Below are 26,183 nucleotides of genomic sequence, written 5' to 3'. Positions count from 1 at the left end.
AAAAAGTATTTCATTTTGAGATTGAGTAAAACAGTATGAATACTGTGGAGCTCTCTGTCTAGTTCAATCATGCACCCACAGTCATGGGGAAGACTACTGACTTCACAGTTGTCCAGATGATCATCGACATCCTTCACAAGGAGTGTAAGCCAAAGAAGGTCCTTGCTGAAAAGGCTGGCTGGAAAAAGTGCACATGGAACAGAGACGACTGCAGCCTTGATAAGATTTTCAAGAAAATTCAATTCAAGGACTTGGGAGAGCTTCACAAGGAGTGGACTGAGGCTGGTGTCAGTGCATCAAGAGCATGCACATATTCAGGAAAGGGGCAACAACTATCGCATTCCTAATGTCAAGCCACTCCTGAACCAGAGACAATGTCAGAAGCATCTTACCTGGGCTAAGGAGAGAAAGAACTGGATTGTTGCTCAGTGGTCCAAAGTCATCTTTTCAGATGAAAGTAAATTTTGAATTTTATTTGGAAATCAAGGTCCTAGAGTCTGGAGGAAGAGTAGAGAGGAACAGAATCCAAGGTGTGTGAAGTTTCTGCAGTCTGTGATGATTTGGGCTGCCAGGTCGGCTGCTGGTGTTGGTCCACTGTGTTTTATCAAGTCCAAAGTCAATGCAGCCATCTACCAGGAAATTTTAGAGCACTTCATGCTTCTATCTGCTGTCAAGTTTTATGGAGATGCTGATTTCCTTTACCAGGTGGACATAGCACATGCCCACCATGCCAAAACTACTACCAAATGGTTTGCTAACCATGAATATTACACTGCTTGTTTTGGCCACCCAACTCACCTGACTCAAATCCCATCAAGCATCAGTGGGGTATTGTCAAGAGGAAGATGAGAGACCTGAACCAAAAACACAGACAATCTGAAGGCCGCTAACAAAGCAACCTGGGCTCCATTAACCCCTCGGCACTGCCACAGGCTGATTGCCTCCATGCCATGCTACATTGATGCAGTCATTCATCGTAAAGAGTCCCAATGAAATATTGAGTGTATAAATTAACATACTTAAATTGGGCATTTCTGTATTGCACACCCTTTTTTGTTTGATCATAGGAAATAGTCTAATAATTTGAGATCATGAATCATGAATTTCTGATTTTCATGAGCTATAAGCCATTGTCATCAAAATTAAAACAAAAACTTGAAATATTTCATTTTGTGTGGAATATAGAATATACAATAATTAACTTTTTTGAATTAAATTATGAATTGTTAAATTATGAAAAATATGAACAAAATGAATCTTTTCAAGATAGTCTAATGTTTGAGATGTACTAGTAGAAAGAATTATCCAATGCCCAGATTTAATGTATCAGTTTTAATCAAAAGGAAATATTTTATCATTCTCTGGGTTATATGAATTCAAAATGGTCAATTTGGTGGTCAGTGCTTACTTACTGTCTTCTAAATCACAGTGGAATACGAGGGCTGTGTCCAAAGACAGACAGTCAGCTGTCACTTCTCCACCCACTACTCTGAACCAGTTCTGCCTTAAAGGTGAGGTGCCATCAAACTTGTCATGAAAACCAGTTCTGGCGCTATCATTCATTCCAATCAGGACATCATCAAGTGCCCACTGGGCCGAGTGTTTTCCTGCAATAAGAGATAACAGTGAAACACACATAAAAATGTCGTGTGTGCGTGCGTGTGCACACACGCATGCGTACATACGTATGTATGTAGTAGTACAAGTCTTCAAATTTGACAGGTAAATAGGATGATTGACAGATCATCCATGCCCATTAATTATCCCCCCCGCCCCATGGGACTGTAGCATGCTCCACATATTATCTAGTGTGTGTGTGTGTGTGTGTGTGTGTGTGTAAGGTCACATAGGTCAGCCTCGTAATGTTATGAACATGGGCTTGGGCGTGTTTGATAATGTTATCAAGGGAGACAGCAGAAAAATCCGTGCAGAGATCTGAGAAAGACGGAGTCTGTAAAAAATTGATCAGAAGGTCTTCTATATAAGAAAGCACTAAGAATTTATTGCTCTTTTCTGGGTAGATGTTTTGTAAACCCTTCATACAAAACCTTTTTGGTGAAAGAGCATTTCTCCAAAACCTATATTGTTTGAGTCATGTGCAGTGGAGTTGGTAGCCACCCTATGTTGCCAACAATGGCATTCAGTTCAATTTTCTTTTTTTTTTTAATTCTTTTTGACAATCATCAGTTCAATTTTCTTTTTTTTTTTAATTCTTTTTGACAATCATTCATGTTTTTTTTTGTATGAATTAAACTATTTTAAATAGCTTTCTTTAAAGTTCTTCCTGCTGTACAGCAATGTTCTCCAACAACAACAACAAACCAAGTGACTGCTGGTAAATTTAGAAGTATTCCTATATATTAAAAAAATATAAAGTTGTGGTCAGAAGTTGAGACAGTGACATGAATGTCTTCTTGGATATGAATGTCATGGCAATATTTGGGCTTTCAGTAATTTCTTTGAACTGTTCTTTTTCTGTGGCAGAATGTACAGCATACATCTTTAATTAAAAAAAAACACTAGAATTTGGTGCACAAGTTTTAATTTTCTTTGGGTTTTCCGAAATCAACACATGGTCAAAAATATACATACAGCACATCTAATATTTGGGTGAAATATCTCTCCATAAGATTGACCTTGACCAAACATTTTTGTTTACTATAAACAAGCTTTTGGCAGAATTCTGGTTGGATATTTCATGACTCTTCATGGTAGAACTGGTAGAGTTCAATTAAATGTTTTTTTTTTTTTTTCTTGGCATGGACTCGACTTATAAGCCCGGCCCATATATTTTCAATAGGGTTGAAGTCAGGACTTGTTTTAAGCTTAATGTTAGCCTGCTTTATCCTCCACAACCAGCTCTGCTGCATGTTTGGGTTCATTGTCCTGTTGTAACTCAAGTTACCAGGCAAAGTGACTACACCTCACAATAACTTGGATACAGTTGTTTGAACTGATCTTGGAATTTGCAGTTGTTTAGAAATGGCTCCAAGAGACATTCTGAAGTTGTGTATCTGCGATCCTCTTTCTCAGATATGCACTGAGCTCCTTGGACTTTCCCATTTTACTGTGTGTTGGTCAATCCAATAAGTGCTGTAAACAAACCCTTTTTATGAAGGCACAGAGAAGCCATCAGCTGTAGTCAATCATGATCACTAACAGGAAGTTAAGAGACATCGGCATTGGCAAGATAAGAGATGTTTTGGAAGTTTCAGCACCTCTGAATTAATAATCTAAGTGAGCGTATGTAAATTTTTGACCCTGTGTGTATAATTTTGACCCTGTGTTGATTTCAGAAAACCCAAAGAAAACCTGTGCACCAAATTCTATGTTTTTTTAATTAAAGATGTATGCTGTACAATAATTCTGCCACAGAAAAAGAACAGTTCAAAGAAATTACTGAAAGCCCAAATATTGCCATGACATTCATATCCAAGATGACATTCATGTCACTGTATGTAAACTTCTGACCACAACTGTATATATGTCATGAAAGTTCTTTTTTTCCCATAATTTAATTCAAAAAGTTAAAATTTCATATATTTTATATTCATTACATGTAAAGTGAAATATTTCAAGCCTTTTTTGTTTTAATTTTGATGATTATGGCTTATAGCTCATGAAAATCAGAAATGCAGTATATCAAATTTTTAGAATATTTCCTGAGATCAATCAAAAAAGGGTTTGCAATACAGAAATATCCAACTTCTGAAAAGTGTGTTCACTGATGCACTCAGTACTTGGTTGGGGCTCCTTTACCACAAATTAGTGCGGCATGGCATGGAGGCCATTAGCCTAGCCTGTGGCACTGCTGAGGTGTTACTGAAGCCCAGGTTGCTTTGATAGTGGCCTTCAACTCATCTGTATTTTTGGGTTGGGTGTTTCTCATCTTCCTCTTGACAATGCTCCACAGATTCTCTATGGGGTTCATGTCAGGCAAGTTGGCTGGCCAATTAAGCAGAGTAATATCATGGTTAGCAAACGATTTGGTAGTAGTTTTGGCACTGTGGGCAGGTGCTAAGTCCCACTAGAAAAGGAAATCGGCATTGCCATAAAGCTTGAGAGCAGATGGAATCATGAAGTGCTCTAAAATTTCCTGGTCAATGGCTACATTGTCTGTGGACTTGATAAAACACTGTGGACCAACACCAGCAGATGATGTGGCACCCCAAATCATCACAGACTGCAGAAACTTCACATTGGACTTCAAACACCTTGGATTCTGTTCCTCTCTTCTCTTCCTCCAGACTCTAGGACCTTGATTTCCAAAAGAAATGCAAAATTTACTTTCATCTGAAAAGAGAACTTTGGACCACTGAGCAACAGTTCAGTTCTTTCTCTCCTTCACCCAGGTAAAATGCTTGACATTGTCTCTAGTTCAGGAGTGGCTTCCTGAAAACCTATGTGCATGGTGGCTCTTGATGCACTGACACCAGCCTCAGTCCACTCCTTGTGAAGCTCTCCCAAGTTCTTGAATCAAATTTTCTTGACAATCCTCTCAAGGCTGCAGTGTTCCCTGTTTCTTCTGCACCTTTTCCAGCCAGCCTTTTCATCAACAACCTTTTGTGGCTTGCCATCCTCATGGAGGGTGCCAATGTTCATCTTCTGGACAACTGTCAAGTCCGCAGTCTTCCCCATGAGCATGTTTGTGTGTACTGAACAAGATTAAGAGATACAGGGTAGTTATACTGTTTTATTTAAACTTGAAATTATTTTTTTGTGCTGTAGGCCATAATTATAAAAACTAAAACAGAAAAATGCTTAATATATTTCAGTTTACATGTTTTGATTCTAGAATCTATTTTCACTTTTTTAAATAACTGATGGAAAATATTGAACTTTTTGACGATATTCTAATTGTTTGAGCTGTGTGTATGTTCATGCAAGCTGTGTGTGTGTACATACAGACAGTACGAGTCAAAAGTTTGAACACACTTTCATAGATTTTTCTGTATTTTGATGATTTTCTATGTTGTAGAACAATACTGAAACCATCAAAACTGTGAAAAGGCATATGGAAGGTTCATAAACTGCACAAGATATCCTATTAAAAACAGTATTATGCCTCACTTTGGCTTAATCCAGAAGTACAAATAAGGAAGCAGAAAGTAAATTGGAGATGGTGGCTTGGCTATGGAACACATACCAGTAGTGATCTTCACAGAGACAGTATATGTATGTCTTTTACTAAATTTGCCAAAAAGTACAACTTGTAAGAGAAGGGTGATTTCTGGAACTATTTACAAATTAGACATTGCATCACTAATAACATTCAGTCAACTGAAGCAGACAACCCAGTTGTTAATTATCTTGAAATCACTTTCAGACATAGAGCTTCAGTATTGTACAATAACACAATTATTTATCTAATTAGTAGCACTTGTGACAATCTGAGAATCATATGACAGAGACGTTGAATGTGAAATTGACATGAATCATTGGGAACAAATTTTGACCAATAATGGTAAATGTATTAGGGAAATGAGAGGGAAATTTATTCAATATAATTTCTTGCACAGACATTACTGGACACCATGTCGACTTTTCAAGATAGAACTAACAAGTAGCAGTACATGTTGCAAAACTGGAAAAGAGATGGGCACTTTTCTGCATCTTCAGTGGAAATGCTCTCTGGTCAGGCGATTTTGGCATGAAGTCCTGGAATTTTTGCAGACACGGGTGGGACAAACCTTGCTGGTATCCCCACAATTATGCTTTTTAGGAGATAAAACAAAACTTCTGAATGTGACAAAAAGTATCTATTCAATTTTGATGGTTGGCATGGTCTCAGCTGCCAGAATTATACTGAGACACTGGAAATCACCCCCATGCACAACACTTCATGAGTTGAGGGTACTAATGAATGAAACAGCATCATATTAGGTTATGTTGGTAAGGATAAGGGAGGGAAAGGACCGATGGCATTGAGAATCTGGGATTACTTCATGATTCATCTGACTTCTAACTAGAAGCCTTATTGTCGGGGGGCTGTGACAAACTGGCATGGTGCATGTATTCCCCCACCCCCTTGTCACTTAAGCACAAATTTCCTGTACATTTATCCTGTACACCCACCACCATTTCAATATGTCTGACCTTTTTGTTAGTACCACATGAGCTGTTATGCATTTTAAATTCTGGAAATAAATTTAAAAAAAAGAAGAAGAAATAACATGGAATTATGTGGCAAAAAAAGTGTTAAAAGTTTCATATTTTTGATTCTTCAAAATGACCACCATTTACCTTGAAGACAGCTTTGTATACTATTGGCATTATCTTCACCACCTTCATGAGATCATTACCTGGGATGCTTTTCAATTAACAGGTGCGCCTTGTCAAAAGTTACTGAGTGGAATGTCTTGCCTTCTTAATGTGTGTGTTTGAGACTACCAAACAATAAATAGTAAATAATAATAAAAATCCAGTTCATAGCCTTATTTGACAACTGTAGTAATTCATATTATACCACAAATCACTCAGCTAATTAAGAGAAATGACAGTCCATCATTATTTTAAGACATGATGTGTCTTTTAATTAATAAAAAAAATTGATTTAGAGGTTGTGTTCAAACTTTTGCCTGGTACTGTATCTCCAACAGTGTTCCTTCCTTTAGGCTTGCTTCTTCCGAATGGTTTTCTTTTTCCCGACCCTCTGGTTTTTTTTAGCTTTTGTTACACGTTGCCCTGGAGGACATTTCCTTGCTCTCCAGGATAAAATTAATAATACCCAAACCTTCTTGACTTTCTGACCCTTAGCCCATGTTTACATTAGACCGTATCAGCGGATCATCAGATTAACGTTTTTAAAACGATTAGTGTGCACACAGCAACACCAATACACGATTTGCGTGCACACAGCAACACCAATACACGGATACGCTCGGCTCCGCAGGCATCCTGCGCTCCAAATCACTCCTCCCTGAACAGCGAGTGCCCTCTGGAGGGTGCGCACTCCGGCCCTGCGCAGCTCACACAGCGCGCGAGTGAAGTGCACAAGCCACGATTCGGGACTGAGCCGCTGTGTGTGTGATCCCAGCGCATATCACTTACTACTTGCAAGTGGAAGGATGGCAAGCCTAAAGACAATCATAACTACACAATGGGCAGTATTTGCATCAGTATTTGCAGTATTTTCATACTTTTATACTCTTTAATGAAAGGTGATACAAGGCGGAAGTCCGCGCCGTTTTTCAGCAGTCGCGTCACATGACCAACGCCAGCGAATCAGGAAGGTGGATGTCACAGTGACGTTGTCCAGTGAGACGCCAGCTAGAGCTCAGCACAGCGTATCCGCGTATTCTGAATGTTTACACAGCACCGGAGCTGACACGATCTGGATTGAATACGTGGACGCTGGCGGATTCCCGTTTCCCGGCGTTTTAATGTAAACGGACAGTGCATCCACGAAGAAAACGAGACAGATACGGTCTAATGTAAACGTAGCCATAGTTTTGTTGCTGAGTTATTTTACTGATGGTCTGGCTTAATCAGTCCAAAGCAATGTTTTGGGGGACTGTTTTTAAGTAAGATTTTACTCTGGCAAAACTTATATATATATTAGTGCTGTCAAGTGATTAAAATATTTAATCGTGATTAATGTCGCGACTGTCATAGTTAACTCGCGATTAATTGCAATTTAATCGCACATTTTTGTCACATGAAAAAACATTGTAATTCTCTTATCAGCATAAAAAAGTGAATGGGCTTGCTTTGTACCAATTTTTTTTTTTTATTGCAGAGCATAACACGTCTTCAGGGCTGTGCAAAGACCTTTGGAGGGGCAGGGGCTCAACATTCAAAAAAGGGCACTTGGAACAAATTTTTCACACAAGTTAACTTTATTCAAAACTAAATTTCAATTGCAACTGAACATTCTGTGTGTCTTGATAGAATATGTTGTGAACGTCGTCATTCAGCCTTAAATTTTCGAAGCTGCTAGAATATGTTATTAACGCCGTCGTTCAAACTAAAGTTTCCGAATCTGCCACGTTAATGAAATGGATGGAGCAAATGGCTTAAATATAGCCTAGGCGGCTTCATTAAATGATAAACAACCCTACGTATTTACTGTTGTGTTCTAAGCTGCACAATATTGCATGTTCAGATAAGAAATGAAAGGAGACTTTCAGTGTGACCTTACCATGCCGTTCCTCGCACTGTCTCCCACTGTCAACCGCCTGCATGCGCTTTCTGCACGGAGGTTCACTGAATGCATGACGTCACGGATTGATGCCCGCATTTACATAGAAAAACGTTATTTTATAAATCTATAATTTCATATATTATTGTCAAATTGTAGAGAATATTGATGTTGGAGCTAACTTATCTTTTACAAATATTAAAAAAAAAAACAAAACAACAAAACAGTCCCTATGAAAAGGGCACTTTGGACAGCAAACAGAAAAGGGGCAGGGGCTAGAGCACCTGTAGCACCGGTTCATTGCACGTGGGTGCACGTCTTGTCACAGCCACTGCAAAGTTGGGCTGGAGCCGCCGATGGGAAAACGAAACCTAAGCCGAGCACCGTGGCTCTTCGTCCCGAGGCGCGGGGCTAGCGCGCCCTAGCCTGGGCCCACCCATCCTAAGCGTGACGCAACACGAGGGCCTGTTCTGAGCTTAGTCTGGCCAGGCAGGCTATCTACAGCATTTCCAAGCTCCCGAAAAATCGGGAACCAATCAACTTTGAGCATCTCCAACGGCCCTGAGTAGAGGCGTGTTCAAGGCAGTGACATAGTAGAACTGCGACCGGAAGCCATAGATTGTTTACAGAATCTATGCCGGAAGCGCTTCATTCACATCACGAACATGGAGCAGCGGCAAGCCTTTAACACAGCAGTAGATGCTGTATTGAAAGCATTCAATGGGAAGTTCTCATTGAAAACGGAGCAAAGAGCAGCCCTGGAGGTATTTATCTTCTTCCTGTTACTCAAGCAGTTTCCGTCGCGTCACATACGTCAGAGGAAAGAGTGATGTGATTGGTTTAAGCTTCGTCACAGCCTTTTCTGGCTTCGACCAGTAGCAAACTGAGGTATTTCAGGGAGGCGGGTCAACCACGGGCTCTGGGAAACGGTTTGGCTTAATAGCTTGGCCAGACCAAATGCTCGGAGAGCTTTGAAGTCACGTTAGCCAGGCTAAGCGCGCCCTGCCCGCGCTGGTTCTTTGGGGGGAGGGCAGAGGACTCTGGCTGTGCGGGGCGTGGCATTACAGTCTAGCTGTTATCGTTTTTCTAAGCAAAGTCTCTGTTCCAAGTTCCTGGCAGTTTCAAAAGCTTATGAAAAACCTACATCATGTCACAGAGCATTAATCTCGCGATAAAAAAATTATCGCCGTTAAAATTGAGTCAAGTTAACGCGATAATAACGCGACATTTTTGACAGCACTAATATATATATATATATATATATATATATATATATATATATAATTGTGATACAAAATGGAATAATTTTGAAAATATTTATCCTATTCCTCTTCTGAGCATAAGAACCAGGGAGACCTCTGCCTACTTGATTTTCATAATTGCTCACAAAATGATAGGATATGATCCCAATGACACCTGCATTGTGGTGTTTTTTTTTTTACTCCCCATAGAGTGTGCAAAGCTTTAATGGGTCTAAAATTTCACAAGAGTCTTCCTGTAGGTTGTTTGTCAGTAACAATGCTGAACACCTGAGTTCGGAGCAGCCGCCAACCATGGCCACTCTGGACTACAACTCCCAAGCACCACAGCGCCCCTTATCTCTGGAATACTAACAAATGTACCTGCCTCCTATTTGCCAGTAATCACTTCCCTATATAAGCTCAGCAGTCACAAACACCTGTTGTGAAGTATTGTTCTGTGTCTCCATACCTGATCATACCAAACCTTCTGGCTTCCTGCCTGACTACTCGTGTTTTGACTCCATTTATGTTTATTTTCTGACTACATTTCCTCACCTGACATTTGACATCCTGTTAGTTGATCGACTGACCCGTGCCTGTCCCTGACTACATGTTCCGCTTACTGATTTGGATTTGTTGACAGTTTGCGATGCACCCACTCTCCCCTGCACTTGCATCTATAAGTGCCTACACCCAGACAGGATACTTCAACAGTGATGGATGCAGCAGAGGAAGCAAAGCAAACTGTGCTGAATGCTCAGGGATGACTGTTAGAGCATCAGCAAATGATAAGCGATCTTAACACCAGAATGTCACAACTCACTGCTGTTGTTTCACAGGCCATCCTGACATGCCCCTCGTTCTCTGCTGGTGCAGCCCAAATTGTTCCATGTCCCGAAAAGTATTTGGGAAAGTTTCTGACTGCAAGGGGTTTCTTCTACAATGCTCCCTATATTTTGTCACCCTCACAGGAGCCACAGAGGACCAGAAGATTGCCCAATTCCTCAATCTTCTCACAGGCAAGGCTTTACAGTGGGCTAGTGCTGTTTGGGAGCATGGAGGTGAACACACCTCCTCATACAATAGATTTATTGAACTGTTCAAGGGAGTTTTTGATCACCAACCTGAAGGTGTCGAGGTTGGCAAGAGCCTGCTAACTATCAGACAGGGAGATAGGAGAGTGGCTGAGAATGCACTGGAATTTTGCATGCTAGCTTCTGGTAGTGGCTGGAATGAGCTCGCTCTTAATGCCACCTTCCATCAAAGCCTATGCCCTGAAATGCTCATTTAACTGGTCTACTGTGACGAACATCTCACTCTAGTCTCCCTCATTGATCTGGCTATTCACCTAGACCACCTTCTGAGAAACCAACCCATGTTACAGTCTCCTCCAGCCCCTCCTACTATTCTAGCATCCCTGACTCCTATGGAGGCCTCTCATGCTCGCCTACAACGTTCAGAGAGAGAGATAGGTGGTGCCATGAGGGATTGTTTTTACTGTGGTGAGTCTGGCCATTTGATAGCCAGGTGCCCAGTTCACCCACCAAATCCTAAGAAGGAGAGTCATATCTGTCAAGAAATCAATCAACCCAGCCTGGTGAGTCATGAAATACTTCACATATCACATTCTCTAAAGATGACTGTACTGTTAAAGCTGCCAGACTCAACCCATGTTCTCTCTGCCTTCATAGACTCAGGGGCAGATGGGAACTTCACCAGTAGCAGGATTGTCCAGAAATACAACTTACCCATGGAAGAACTCCAACAACCAGTAAACCTTACAGTGGTGCTTGAAAGTTTGTGAACCCTTTAGAATTTTCTATATTTTTGCATAAATATGACCGAAAACATCATCAGATTTCCACACAAGTCCTAAAAGTAGATAAAGAGAACCCACTTAAACAAATGAGCCAAAAATATTATACTTGGTCATTTACTTATTGAGGAAAATGATCCAATTTTACATATCTGTGAGTGGCAAAAGTATGTGAACCCCTAGGATTAGCAGTTAATTTGAAGGTGAAATTAGAGTCAGGTGTTTTCAATCAATGGGATGACAATCAGGTGTGAGTAGGCACCCTGTTTTATTTAAAGAACAGGGATCTATCAACATCTGATCTTCACAACACATGTTTGTGGAAGTGTATCATGCCACGAACAAAGGAGATTTCTGAGGACCTCAGAAAAAGCGTTGTTGATGCTTATCAGGCTGGAAAAGGTTACAAAACCATCTCTAAAGAGTTTGGACTCCACCAATCCACAGTCAGACAGATTGTGTCCAAATGGAGGAAATTCAAGACCATTGTTACCCTCCCCAGGAGTGGTCGACCAACAAAGATCACTCCAAGAGCAAGGCGTGTAATAGTCGGCAAGGTCACAAAGGACCCCAGGGTAACTTCTAAGCAACTGAAGGCCTCTCTCACATTGGCTAATGTTAATGTTCATGAGTCTACCATCAGGAGAACACTGAACAACAATGGTGTGCATGGCAGGGTTGCAAGGAGAAAGCCACTGCTCTCCATAAAGAACATTGCTGCTCGTCTGTAGTTTGCTAAAGATCACGTGGACAAGCCAGAAGGCTATTGAAAATGTTTTGTGGACAGATGAGACCAAAATAGAACTTTTTGGTTTAAATGAGAAGCGCTATGTTTGGAGAAAGGAAAAACACTGCATTCCAGCATAAGAACCTTATCCCATCTGTGAAACATGGTGGTGGTAGTATCATGGTTTGGGCCTGTTTTGCTGCATCTGGGCCAGGACAGCTTGCCATCATTGCTGGAACAATGAATTCTGAATTATAGCAGCGAATTCTAAAGGAAAATATCAGGACATCTGTCCATGAACTGAATCTCAAGAGAAGGTGGGTCATGCAGCAAGACAACGACCCTAAGCACACAAGTCGTTCTACCAAAGAATGGTTAAAGAAGAATAAAGTTAATGTTTTGGAATGGCCAAGTCAAAGTCCTGACCTTAATCCAATCAAAATATTGTGGAAGGACCTGAAGCGAGCAGTTCATGTGAGGAAACCCACCAACATCCCAGAGTTGAAGCTGTTCTGTACGGAGGAACGGGCTAAAATTCCTCCAAGCTGGTGTGCAGGACTGATCAGCAGTTACCGCAAACGTTTAGTTGCAGTTATTGCTGCACAAGGGGGTCACACCAGATACTGAAAGCAAAGGTTCACATACTTTTGCCACTCACAGATATGTAATATTGGATCATTTTCTTCAATAAATAAATGACCAAGTATAATATTTTTGCCTCATTTGTTTGACTGGGTTCTCTTTATCTACTTTTAGGACTTGTGTGAAAATCTGATGATGTTTTCGGTCATATTTATGCAGAAATATAGAAAATTCTAAAGGGTTCCCAAACTTTCAAGCACCACTGTAAGGCCAATGATGGGGGTCCCATTGGTGATGGGCTCGTGACCACATGCATGTCACCCCTTGAAATCCAGGTGGGAGTACTTCATGCTGAACACATTTCCTTGTTGGTCACTCACACAGCCCATCATGATCTTGTCTTGGGGCTCCTGTGGCTCCAGCTTCATGACACTCTCATCTCATAGCAACATATAAAAATTCAATGGTCCCTGTCTTGCTTCCTTTAAATGATACATGTTGACAGAGTAAAACTATACATGGTTAAAAAGTAAGATGATTAAAAATCAAACAGTATACATTTTTATTTTTTTTTTCTTTCATAACATTTAAAGCCTGATATAAAACAACAGAACCAATGTTATAATGAATAATACCATGTAATAATTGCAAATCACACAGGGTATTTTTACTGATTGTTTATTTTTAATGCAGTAACTCACACCATTGACAAACAACATGTACAGAGTAAACATATGGGTAAACATATGGTGCACATTTATTTTTGAGATGCCCAAGTGTTCAATAACTTTACAAAACATGTCAGGTAGTGAATTTTCAGTTGAACATCATGCCGTTTGTACAAGCATTTCCCAGAGTGTGTATACAGATTGCAACCAAATGACATCCAGAATTTCTTCTTGTCTACTTATATCAGCACCTCTGATCTGACTACTACTGCTTCTATACTTAAAAAAAAAAAAATTATATATATATATATATATATATATATATATATATATATATATATATATATACACACACATACATATACACACACACACACACATATATATATATATATATATATATATATATATATATATATATATATATATATATATATATACACAATATTTAAAAAAATACTCAACAACTCTTGAAAATTTTCTTGTACAATTGCCCATTTTTAACACCTAAAAGTTATTCAAGTCAATTTTATTTGTATAGCGCTTTTAAAAATAGACATTGTTGAAAGGCAGCTTTACAGAAAAATATACATTTTAAACACATAAATTTATCCCTAATCAGCAAGCTTGATGTGATGGTATTAAGATCCTTTCCAGGATTGTATAGCATCATTCGGTTTTTCTATCTTGTTGTGGTTCTCTCTGATCAATGAATCATAAATCTCCTCAGTCCTGCCCATGATGCTAGCTGTGTTATAGTTTGTGTAGAAATGCCTCTGTAAGGCCTTCGAATCTGGATTTGTAGGCTTTGATGTGGTGTGAGTCCAGCAGTCACAGGATGGCTGGAATAAAGTCAATGCCAGCAAACAAACCACTGCTGAATTTACCACATCCAAAAATCCAGAGGACAGCAACCCACCCAGCTCATCAGTCTGTTCTATAGGTGGAGGGTCCGAATAGAGAGGAGAGTCTGAATGAGGAAACCCCAGCACCAATAAACTAGGAGGCAGAGGTGCTGAGTCTGGACAAAGCAGAGAGCTGGGAGGAGAGTTCTGAGGGTTTTGAGCAGGGTGAGTGAGAATTATGTAGGGTGGGTGGAATCCAGTAATCTGCTGAAGGGAGGAACATGATGTGTTTTTTTCCCCTAAGCAACTGCTGTCTGTCAGCCATGATGACACATGTTATCAGTGACAAGGAGTGGGTGGGGTGATGGTACATGACTAAAAAAAGAAGTTTCTTTGCAGTTCCATGCTATCCATGGAATACAGTGGTGATTTTACTTGCATTCTCTTGAAGCTTCCTTATCCATTCATTGATGGGGATTCCTAACATGGTCTGAAACACTCCACAATCCAAATTAAAATACTCAATGACAAACTGACAGAAGGGTTCATTTTCACCTCTCATTTTACAGCTGGAATGATAGAACCATGTACCTGCTGGGTTGCTCTTACTCTCCCATATGGCTCTGAAAGATTTTTGTACACCATTCTCTTTGTCTCCTGGTCATCCTCGCTGATAAACAGGAATAATGTGTTCCTCTCACTGCTAAAGTTCTCTCTTCTGCATCTCTAATGCACAGACTAGAAATCAAATTCTTGTTTTCCACTTTGAGACAGTCTGCCCCCATGAGATTCAACGCTCTCCAGTCATTAGATGTGAGCATGGTTTTCACCATATCAGGGCCGAAAGGTTCCCTCTCCTCCAGATGATAAATCCAGAGTTAGTCCAAGGCATAATTAAACACATACTCTAGCATCCCACCCAGTTCTAGACTCTATTTCACATGAAGTGGCTCTAAAGGTGGCATGTGGGGCCTACACAGGTACATGATATGTTTCCATATTGTTTTCTGGTTGCTCTGTAAGATGGCTGCTCCAACAAGTGCTCTGAATCATTCCAGCAAATTAGTGTTTATTTACTTTTTACTAATGGCTCTTTTAGTACATATAGCAGTATCACACGTAGTATGATTGATGAACACTTTTGGAGTTGAGACCTTCAGCCAGTTCATACTTTAAACCAACTTTTGATATCACGGACGGTGCACTCTCCTGGATCTTTTGTTCACTCATGGGTTGCCAGAGGGAAAACAAAGAGAAGGAAGCATGCCAAAGTTCTGTGCAACTCATGACCGAGACAATAAGTCTTCTCTGCCCAGCATCCTGCTTGCTAATGCTCCATCTTTGGACAAAACTGGCTGAGCTGCGCACATAGATTAAACACCAAAGGGACACCAGAAACTGTTGTGTTTGATCACTGGGCAAACCTGAATTTATTTTTATTTTTTTTGCAGACACGTCGGTATGCCAGAATTCCAACGTGGTGCCTGAAAGCTATCAGGCCTAGTAATCATATATGCACCTCACCATGCTACTGTATTAAACATACATTCACGTCAACTACTGCACAGAGCTTTATAAGTAATCTCCCAGAGTTGTCAACTTTGATTGGGTCACTGTCAGCCCCTACAGAACTTGATCAGGCAACTGAATGCTTAGAGTCAACATTCCACCATACCTTAGATAATGTAGCTCCTCTTAAAAGGAAAATGGTCAAAGACAAAAAATTAGCACCCAGGTACAATGATGACACTCGCACATTAAAACATCACTCAAAAATTGGTACGTAAATGGTGTCAAACAAAATTGGTAGTGTTCAAATTAGCATGGAAGGAGAGCTTCCTGAAGTATAGAAAAGCTCTTAGTGCTGCTAGATCAACATATCTCTCCTCCCGAATAGAAGATAACAAAAATAATCCTAGATTCCAATATTTAATACTGTAGCAAAATTAATCAGGAATAAGTCCACTATAGACACATGCACACATGTAGTAGCAACAATTTCATTAATTTTTTTAATGACAAAATTGAGAATATCCGACAAAAAATTCAAACTACTAATTTAAGGTCAGACAATGTAAGTGACCCTGTAGTTAACAATATAACTGTATCAGATCATAAATTAGAATGTTTTACTCCCCTAAAAGAAACTGAATTACTTTCATTAATCTCGGCATCAAAAACCTCAACTTGTGTACTAGATCTCTTACCTACACGTCTATTCAAACAGATAATACCTGAAGTAATTGAACCACTTCTAAAAATAATAAATTCTTCTCTTACGATTGGCTATATACCCAAATCCTTTAAACTAGCAGTTATCAAACCCCTGATTAAAAAACTGACCTTGATCCCTGTCAGCTGTCTAATTATCAGCCAATATCAAACCTCCCCTTTATCTCCAAGATCCTTGAAAAAGCTGTGGCACAGCAGTTATGCTTATATTTACATAGGAATAACATACATGAAATGTATCAGTCAGGATTTAGACTTCATCATAGCACAGAGACGGCTCTGGTTAAAGTAGTAAATGACCTACTGTTGGCATCTAATCAGGGCTGTGTCTCGCTGCTTGTGTTGCTTGACCTTAGTGCAGCATTTGATACCATTGATCATTCCATTCTTCTGGATAGACTAGAAAATGTTGTGGGAGTTAAGGGAATGGCCCTCTCCTGGCTCAGGTCTTATTTAACTGATTGCTATCAGTATGTTGATATAAATGGTGATATTTCTAGACGTACTGAGGTAAAGTTTGGTGTTCCACAAGGTTCTGTCTTGGGTCCACTGCTTTTTTTTCTACATGTTACTTCTGGGTGATATTATTCATAAACATTGTATTAGTTTCCACTGTTATGCTGATGACACACAGTTGTATGTTTCTGCAAAACCTGATGAGAGACACCAGCTTAATAGAATTGAGGAATGTGTGAAGGACATTAGACACTGGATGCTTATTAATTTCCTTCTGCTTAACTCTGACAAGACTGAAGTACTTGTACTAGGACCATATGCAGCTAGAAGTAAGTTTTCTGATTACACAGTAACTCTGGATGGCCTTTCTGTTTCTTCACGTGCAGCAGTAAAAGACCTCAGAGTGATTATTGACCCCAGTCTTTCATTCGAAACTCACATTGATAACATTACCCGGCTAGCTTTCTTTCATCTCAGAAATATTTCTAAGATAAGAAATTAATGTCACTACATGACGCAGAAAAACTAGTTCATGCCTGTGTTATCTCCAGGTTGGATTATTGTAATGCCTTACTGTCTGGATGTTCCAATAAGTGCATTAACAAGATCCAGTTAGTTCAAAATGCAGCAGCAAGAGTCCTTACTAGAACTAGAAAATATGACCACATCACCCCTGTCTTATCCACACTGCATTGGCTCCCAATCAAATTTCGTATTGATTATAAAGTACTAGGGCGGCACGGTGGTGTAGTGGTTAGCGCTGTCGCCTCACAGCAAGAAGGTCCTGGGTTCGAGCCCCAGGGCCGGCGAGGGCCTTTCTGTGTGGAGTTTGCATGTTCTCCCCGTGTCCGCGTGGGTTTCCTCCGGGTGCTCCGGTTTCCCCCACAGTCCAAAGACATGCAGGTTAGGTTAATTGGTGACTCTAAATTGACCGTAGGTGTGAATGTGAGTGTGAATGGTTGTCTGTGTCTATGTGTCAGCCCTGTGATGACCTGGTGACTTGTCCAGGGTGTACCCCGCCTTTCGCCCGTAGTCAGCTGGGATAGGCTCCAGCTTGCCTGCGACCCTGTAGAAGGATAAAGCGGCTAGAGATAATGAGATGAGATGAGATTATAAAGTACTACTATTGACCTTTAAAGCACTGAATGGTCTCGCACCACAGTACCTGAGTGAACTTCTGCTCCTCTATGACCCGCCACGCCTACTTAGATCAAAAGGTGCAGGCTATCTGCTGGTACCTCATATAGTGAAGGCTACATCAGGGGGCAGAGCCTTTTCTTACAAAGCCCCACAGTTATGGAATAGCCTTCCAAGTAGTGTTCGAGAATCAGACACAGTCTCAGTGTTTAAGTCTAGGCTGAAAACATATCTGTTTAGTCAAGCCTTTTGTTAATGGTGTTTATGAGGTAAAGGTGTAGATCTGGAGGGTCCTCAGACATAGAGTGTTTTGGTAAACTGGGATGTATGGATGTTGTCAGTCCCCACTCGCTTGCTTACTCAAGTTTGTTGACGGTGTAGTGGCTGGCTGCTTTATGTCCCGGGGCTCCCTCATGCCTGTGTTACCTTCTGGCTCTCTCCTTTTAGTTATGCTGTCATAGTTAGTTGCCAGAGTCCCTGCTTGTACTCAGTGCAATATGTATACTGTTCCTACTTATTCAGGTGACATTGGGCATACCTAACAAACTGTGTTTTCTTCCCCCCCCCCAAATCTGTCCCTCTGAGTTACATGTCAGTCCTGGGATTGAGATTCTGACCTCTTCTGCTCCTTGGACCTGCCTGATCCATCCTGGTGCCCTGTGTCTGGTTGGAGTCTCATCGCATCACTCCTGTGGAGCGCGGCCCCATGTGGACAGTTGGGGGTCGTACCTGGAGGAAGCTCTGGACTCTTGTAGTGGTGCTTTTGTGGCTGGGGACTGCAGTTGACTTGCTGACTTTAGGACTGCAGTTGACTTGCTGACTTTGGGACTATGGTTGTCGTGAACAGTTTTGTGCTCAGGTTTCCGTCGGTGGGGGGTTTATAGCATCAATGAAGCTGACTTTATGTTAGGACTGTTAATGTTATAGTCATGTTGTCTGTTGTTGCCCGGATGGGGATGGGTTCTCTTTTGAGTCTGGTTCCTTTTCAGGTTTCTTCCTCGTGTCGTCTGAGGGAGTTTTTCCTTGCCACTGTCGCCACAGGCGTGCTCATTGGGGATAGATTAGGGATAAAATTAGCTCATATTTTAAGTCATTCAAATTCTGTAAAGCTGCTTTTCGACGATGTTTATTGTTAAAAGTGCTATACAAATAAACTTGACTTGACCGGTTCGAGTGTCCTGTGTCACTCAATACAGCCTATCCTTAATAATAGCGAAATAGGAGAAGGAGGGTTTTGCATTTTGGCTGGAGAGTTTGATCATCAATTGCTCACATTTGGCCAAATGCATGATGCAGAGTCTCATCTCGTGACTGTTCTAACAGGAAATCCTCGAGGGAATCCCCGAGAGAGGGAGGAGGGCTGAGCTGCTTCTCATGCCTCGTATCGCCCTGACGCAGTGCTGATGTAGACAGCTCTGTGACGGCTTCCCCAGTCAATGCCACACCAGGATCTCCCCATGATGTACTAACCCAGGACCCACCCCTTACCATGTGTTCCATTAAGCCTTTGAAAATCCCCAAAATCAGTGGGTGGGTGAGACGAGGATTAACCACCACCTTTATTCTATGCTTTTCTCTCCAAAATAGAATCTGGACGGACACTAATGGGTAGTTGTGAACATCCTTGTGCGCACACACAACCTTCACCACTTGTGCTCTTCCCAATGCCACACCTTACACCAAGCTTTGGTGGATTGAGGTCTGATTACAGCCGGTATCGACCAACGTGTGTTACGTATCCCCTTGAACACTTACTGGTATACAATATGCTCCAGCCTGATTGGGGCAGTCTCTGGCACATCGGGGATCTGGACCACAGCTCCCACCTCCATCGCGGAGCACTGACTCGGGAGATGTTGCCAGCACACCAGCCCAGGCTTCACCTCTGCACCAGTGTGATGGGGTCACTCACGGGGGGGGGGGAACAGACATGGAAGGGGAAGACGGGAGGACACAACAAGTGCAACAGGCCACCTGGGGGTCAGCTGGCCCCTGCCTCTATGATGGGGGAATGGGGCGGGGAAAGGAAGAAGGGGGGAGAAGGAGAGAGAAAAAAAAGAAGAGGCAACACATCCACCTGCCCTTGGAACCTCTGCAAGATGGCCCTCCACCAACTCAATGGCTTGATCCAGTGATGCTGGGCGATGACACTGGAGCCACTCCGCTGTTCCTTCCGGAAGTTGTGATGAACTGTTCCAGTGTCACCAGGTCAATGATCCCCTTGGCATCACAGTCGTCCGCCCTCAGCCACCACCGGCAGGTGTCCTGCAGCTGTTGGCCAAATGCAAATGGCCAGCTGACCTCCTCCAATTTCAGCATCTGGAGGTGCTGGTGATTGTTGTTCTGGGGAGCAGCCGGCATGCTGCAGGATGGCTCGCTTCAGGTCAGTGTATATGAGCCGGCTGTCGGCAGGGAGCTGCTACATGGTGAGCTGCACCTTGCCAGTCAGTAGGGAAAGTAGGCGCGCCGCACACTGCTTGACTGGCCACCCTAACACTTCGGCCGCTTGCTCAAAAGAGTGCTATAAAGGCTTCTGGATCATCGTGCAGGCCCATCTTCGTGAGGGTGACGTGGAGAGGGTCTGCTGTGGTGGCAGTTGAGGACCCTGCCGATGTGAGCAGGTGCCAGAACGCCTGGCAATCTTCCTGCTGGGCCAGCATCAAGGCTTTGAAGCATTGTTCTTGCTCCTTCTGGCGAGCGATCAGTGCTTGATGCTGGTTCTGCTGGGTGGTAGCGAGGGCATGGATGAGATCTTTGAATGGCCAGGACTCCATGGGGTCATTCCTTTCCATACTCCTTTTGACACCACTGTAACAAGCCTCTGATGTGGGTAGAGTACAGAAGCATGGCAGGCAGGAGATGATATTTACATGCATGTTTATTTTGGCTTTTCAGCTTCACACTCGCTCGACACACACACACACAAACACACACACACAGAGTCATGTTCTGGTCTGGGGTGCTCCCTCCTTTTCTATCCTCCACCATCACTGCAACACACACACACACACACACACACACACACACACACACACACTAATTGACATGTGTCTTGACTTTACCACTCCCCTTCCCCAGCCCCCCCCCATTCGGAAACTGTCGCTTGGCCATGCCCCCCGCCACAGTCACTCATCAGGAAATTCCTCCATTGGCTAACTGAGTGCTACTGATGTTGCATAGCTGGTGCCCTGACTCTTCACCTCATAGACGCTGCTCGCTGTTCTTGATAGTTCTTTGTAGGTATCAAATACAACATCTATTCTGTTACATCATGCTCCTTCTTTCATTGCCATGAACAGGACAATAATGGTGACATCTTCAAATGTCAACTGATCACCCTTTACTCTTTGCACCAGGGACATACCATCAATTACTGCTCAGAATTTGCAGGTTCCTCCTCAGTGGCTTGTACGTTTGTCTGCAGCAATGATGCCAATGAAGCTTTGTTTGTCTTTTGCAGCAGGCCATCTGGAGATGGCAAGGCCCAGGGTAGTGGTCCAAGCAGATGTGACAGGATATAATCCATCTGCAAGCTTCGCTCTTGAGCAATCACTATGATTCTGCCACACAGTCACCTGTCAGCCTTTAAAATAATCGAATGTTCATTGGTTTTCACTTGCTTCTTCTTGTTCATGTTGCTGAAAGTCTTCAGTTTGTTTGTCTTCATAGGGTCATGGAATTTCTTGACTTGATGAATCTTCTCCATCCTCTCTTCTTTGAAGGTTGTGTAGCACTTCTCGTCAACCTTGCGTGCTGTATTTAGGTCTCTAGCAATCTCTCTGGGGCCTTTCTTTGTAGTTGAAATGCTGATCAGGTCTTGACTCTTGGAGAAAGGATTGACCCAACCTTGGATGAGGTCAACTACAGAGGAGACTGCCTACTCATGTTTCTTTATTCTTGATTGTTGAAGAACTGTATGCTGGGTTTTTGAGTCGGATCTTTGTACTGTGTTTCGTATATGTCCAAGAAATGAACTTTGGTACTCTGCTGTAAGGTAGTAATGCTGCAGAGTTGCAGGTTTCAAGCTAAAGTGGGTTGTTCCATCAGGACTCTGTGTATCTTTATTCACTGTGACCTCAGTTGTCTGGTCTACTGGGATCTGACCAAAGGGATTGTTGCTGTACAACTGTATGGAAAAACTGCCTGTCTTGAATGTCCTCTGCACTTCAGGATTCATATGATCAAGATTTGTCATCTGAGCAAAGTACGGTGTGAGATATTGTGCATAATTCACCTTGTCATAGGCGAAACACCAAGGGTTCATCATTCTTATGGAATGGAAATATAAATCCTAGATGCCTTCATGAGATGCCCAAAACAGACCAAGCACTATACCTTCTACCATATCCACATCACGGGCGATTGCTCTAAGACAACGAGGGAGGCTCAGCCTCCTCTAAAAATGACGAACATCATGTAGGATGAATTGCGCTAGGCTTATGTTATAGTCGACCTTATAACATTGCTATTTCAGATCCAGAATCATAGAAATATATGTGCTCAACCCACTACAGTGCGAAATCATTCCATTATAACTTTCCCCAGTTCACCTAATGTATGCGTGAGTTTTTCCCCCTCATGACAGCGCGATGCAGCCCAGCCTCAGTGGACTGGGAGCTATGTGCTTGTCAATCTCAAAATGCAAGACGATTATTGGACAAATACTGCGAAAACGCCCGCCCACGGAGTCTCACGGACTCCCAGCCTCAATGGACTTCAACGGCATTTGGGAGCTATGCGCTTTTCAATCTCAAAATGCAAGATGGTTATTGGACAAATACTGCGAAAATGCCCGCCCACAGACTCCGAGCCTCACATGGGAGGGACATGGCAGTTTCCGCGAGGAGACTGGTGATTGGTGAAAGTGGCCAGATATTTTCTTTAATTGACAGCTCGTTTCAACTATAGACAGGCAGCGGACAGTGTTGCCAGATTGGGCGATTTCCCTCCCAATTGAGCGGTTTTAAGTGCATTTTGGCGGGTTTTGAACATATTTTGGGCTGGATAACGCCAGCAGTATCTGGCAACATCAGTTCAGTCCCATGCGGAATCGGAAGTGCTGTGGTGTATTGTAAGAGATCGGCTTACATTTCAATTTCATTCATTACATACGGTTTCTACCAGCTTTTTTAGTTTGTATATATTTTCATTGTAAATAAAGTGTAAATCTAGTGTTGTCAAGTTTGCTTTCTTAGTTCCAGAAATGTCGTTTATTTGAGTGACTGAACTTGAGGGGGCTAGTCAGCTAGCAAGAAAGCTGCGCATGGATGCCAAGCATTGCTGATTTAACCCTTTGGTGACTGACCCCTTGAAAATGGTTCCTCAATGGAACGATGACTTTTCAGTTGTCAAGACAACGGAAAAACTAAAATACAAAAACAGAAAGATACGTGACAATGCTCTTGTGCACAAAACAAAATGCTCTTGTATTTTAGTTTTTCCGTTGTCTTGACAACTGAAACATCATCGTTCCTGGAGGAACCATTTTCAAGGGGTCAGTCACCAAAGGGTTAATTTTGGCGAAGCCATTTGCCAGTCTTCCTTTCGAGGAAAAAATTAAAACCAACGCCTCAAATTGACTTGGTGAAAAAGGTAGGGAATAATACTCGTTCCTTTCAGCTCTCCTGGTACGAGAAAGTGAATTGGCTAACAGCAAGTGACCCACATCAACAACAGTAAATAGGCTACTTTAGTAATATGTCATGGATGGACCAAAAATATAGAATCTATTTAAAATGTTTATGCTGAATATATTATATTGGAATATATGTTTTTCTGGATATGAATTAAACACTGCTACAATTTGGAAAACATTTTTAAACAAAAACACAGCCGAGGTCAATTTTTAAACAACATGCCACAATTTTAAAATATAAAATGTTAAAATATACCCCCCCATCATGTATATTGGACAGTAGGCTAATGGGCCAAAAGAACCTGTTATTTCACAGTTTGTGACGCTGCCAACAATCAGCCAGATCAGAGGCAAGAGTATGGGCAAAATTGATGTTTTTTCTTTTAAAATCTGGAAATATCGTAACCGACCAGCCTCCCCTGTTTGAAAGACTACCAGCCGCCACTGATCCACATACAACATCCATAATGCTGACAGTTCCCTGTTATTATGACGAAGGTGATCCTGGAACTCTTTCCACATAGTCATCACCTGAGATAGAACTTAGCTCTGCAACAACTGGTCAAAACCCTCTAAATCAGAACTCTTAACTCTAACACCTAAACAAATTCCACAATGCACTGCTACTAACATAACACAAAACTGTTTATTCAGCCTGTAATGCTAACTGCAGTTGGTACTTTATGTTGGTATGTAATTTATCTTTCAACAACATGCGATTATTGGTACTCGCATGTGTCACTTTCTCCAATGTGCAATACTGGCACTTGCACTACACCTCCCTCCCCACACTACCCCTTGAGGTTATGCATGCACATACTTTGCCATATGACTTAATTATTTCTATTTTAATTTAATTTGTGTTATATTTGACTTTTAATTTTTATATTGCTATACTGTTAAACTCCTGTCGAGTCGATGCTGAGAGACTTGTTTGTGTTTCTTCTCTCATCCAATCCATTTCATTGTAATGTTGACCCTATTTTTTAAAATAAATAAATTACAATTATATATATATATATATATATATATATATATATATATATATATATATATATATATATATATATACACACACACAAAGGTACATACCACAATGAAAATTCCTGAATCATAGCGATGGGTACTTTGCAGATAAACCCAGGACTTTTACGCATGGACACAGTGTGTGTGTGTGTGTGTGTGTGTGTGTGTGTGTGTGTGTGTGTGTGGTGTTTTTTGTTGTTGTTGTTTTTTTTTCTTCTCCCTCCCGCAGTGCTTCACATTCTTTCCCCCAGGAAAATGGTCAAGTTAGAAACATGATGTGTAATAACTAGATGTTACATATGTGGAGCATGCCATGGTCCCCCAGGGGAGAAGGGGTAGGGATGACCTGTTATCCTATTCACCTGTTAAATTTGAAGACTTTTACTTTAACTCTGTAGTGTGCTATTCAGCAATGTACTGTCTATTTCCTTGTTAGAAGAAGAAGAGGAAAAATAAAAGGAGCAGTCTTTATTATTACAATATATTGTATCATAAGATATTGCACAATATGCCAGTAGTTCAACAAAATAATAGAAACAGAAATTGTATCATGAAATGGAATATTTGCCTACTTGAAGTTTTTTTGGACTCATTATTATTCAAGTGGCAATGGATTTTATAATTAACAATTCAATGTGCAATTTGGTCATGCAATGTGAAAATAAATTTTGCAATTGGCAATTCAATATGCAAAGTATTAATGCAGTCCTGAACTCAGTTTTAAGTCATTTTGATTAAAAAATTGAATGGAAATTTAATGAATTGCATTTCACATTGCTGTCTTTTTTTTGCCTCTTTATTCTAATGGCAATGCATAAATAGCGAAACAGCAAACTAGTCTATTGCATTACGTCACCATGCTCTTTAGGATGTTACATCCTCATCCAGGGACTTAGTCAAAGTGAATTCATTCCATCCAATTCATACAAATATGGCAAACATGGCAGCACAGATCCTCCAAGAAGCCACCAAGGCTCTTGAGCAGAATAGATTTGGGCTGAGGTGTTCTAAGATTATTTTATACCTCAGGATTGCTGTTTAGAGCACACAAGATTTAATTGCCAAATAAAGGAGTCCTGTAAAATACGGAATCGTCCTTTATTTGGCAATTAAATCTTGTGTCCCGTATTGAACCGATACGGGACGCGATTTGTTCCATATTTTCATAAATGTCCAATACACATGTCTGTCTCACACATAACACTAAATCTAACAATAATGAACAAAATAAAACAGGAAATACTACGTTGCGGGATCTACCCAGGACACAAACCCCTCCACTCTGTGTCACGCTCTGTGCGTCTGTGCCTGGCTGCCTGCATCACTGCGTGTGGCACTGTCACGGTTGCCTAGAGACAGACAACACACACCGGCACTGCTCAAAAAACCCGGGCCTTTTAAAAAATGTCTGCTGCACCCGGGACTCCACCACGTCCTCAAAAGCGTAAACGCTTACAAAAATACAGACGTGATTGGGAAGAGGCACATCCTTGGCTGGTTAGCGTGAGTGGAGACGACAACAGAGCAAACTATAAAATCTGTCGGCGAGTGTTTTCAGTGGCATACGGTAGGCTGTCTGACATAAGACAGCATTCGTCAGGAGAGCAACACTGCAGATATGTAAGAACACAGAAGACACAAGCGTCAGTGTCACAGTTCTTTATACCCCAATCATCTC

The 26,183-nt window shown here is 41.5% G+C and overlaps 1 protein-coding gene across 1 annotated transcript in view; it reads right to left on the bottom strand.

The window, feature by feature from the left end:
• Positions 1-26,183, bottom strand: part of LOC132888311 (reelin-like) — a 1,389,809-nt gene that overhangs the window by 349,429 nt on the left and 1,014,197 nt on the right. The window contains 1 exon segment of the mRNA XM_060924376.1: positions 1,413-1,607. Coding sequence (XP_060780359.1) covers positions 1,413-1,607 — 195 coding nt within the window.

This window comes from Neoarius graeffei, chromosome 6 (assembly GCF_027579695.1).
Source record: "Neoarius graeffei isolate fNeoGra1 chromosome 6, fNeoGra1.pri, whole genome shotgun sequence".
Classification (NCBI taxonomy): Eukaryota; Metazoa; Chordata; class Actinopteri; order Siluriformes; family Ariidae; genus Neoarius; species Neoarius graeffei.
Note: the sequence above shows the minus strand (reverse complement) of the source record. Positions and strands in the feature narration are given on the sequence as shown.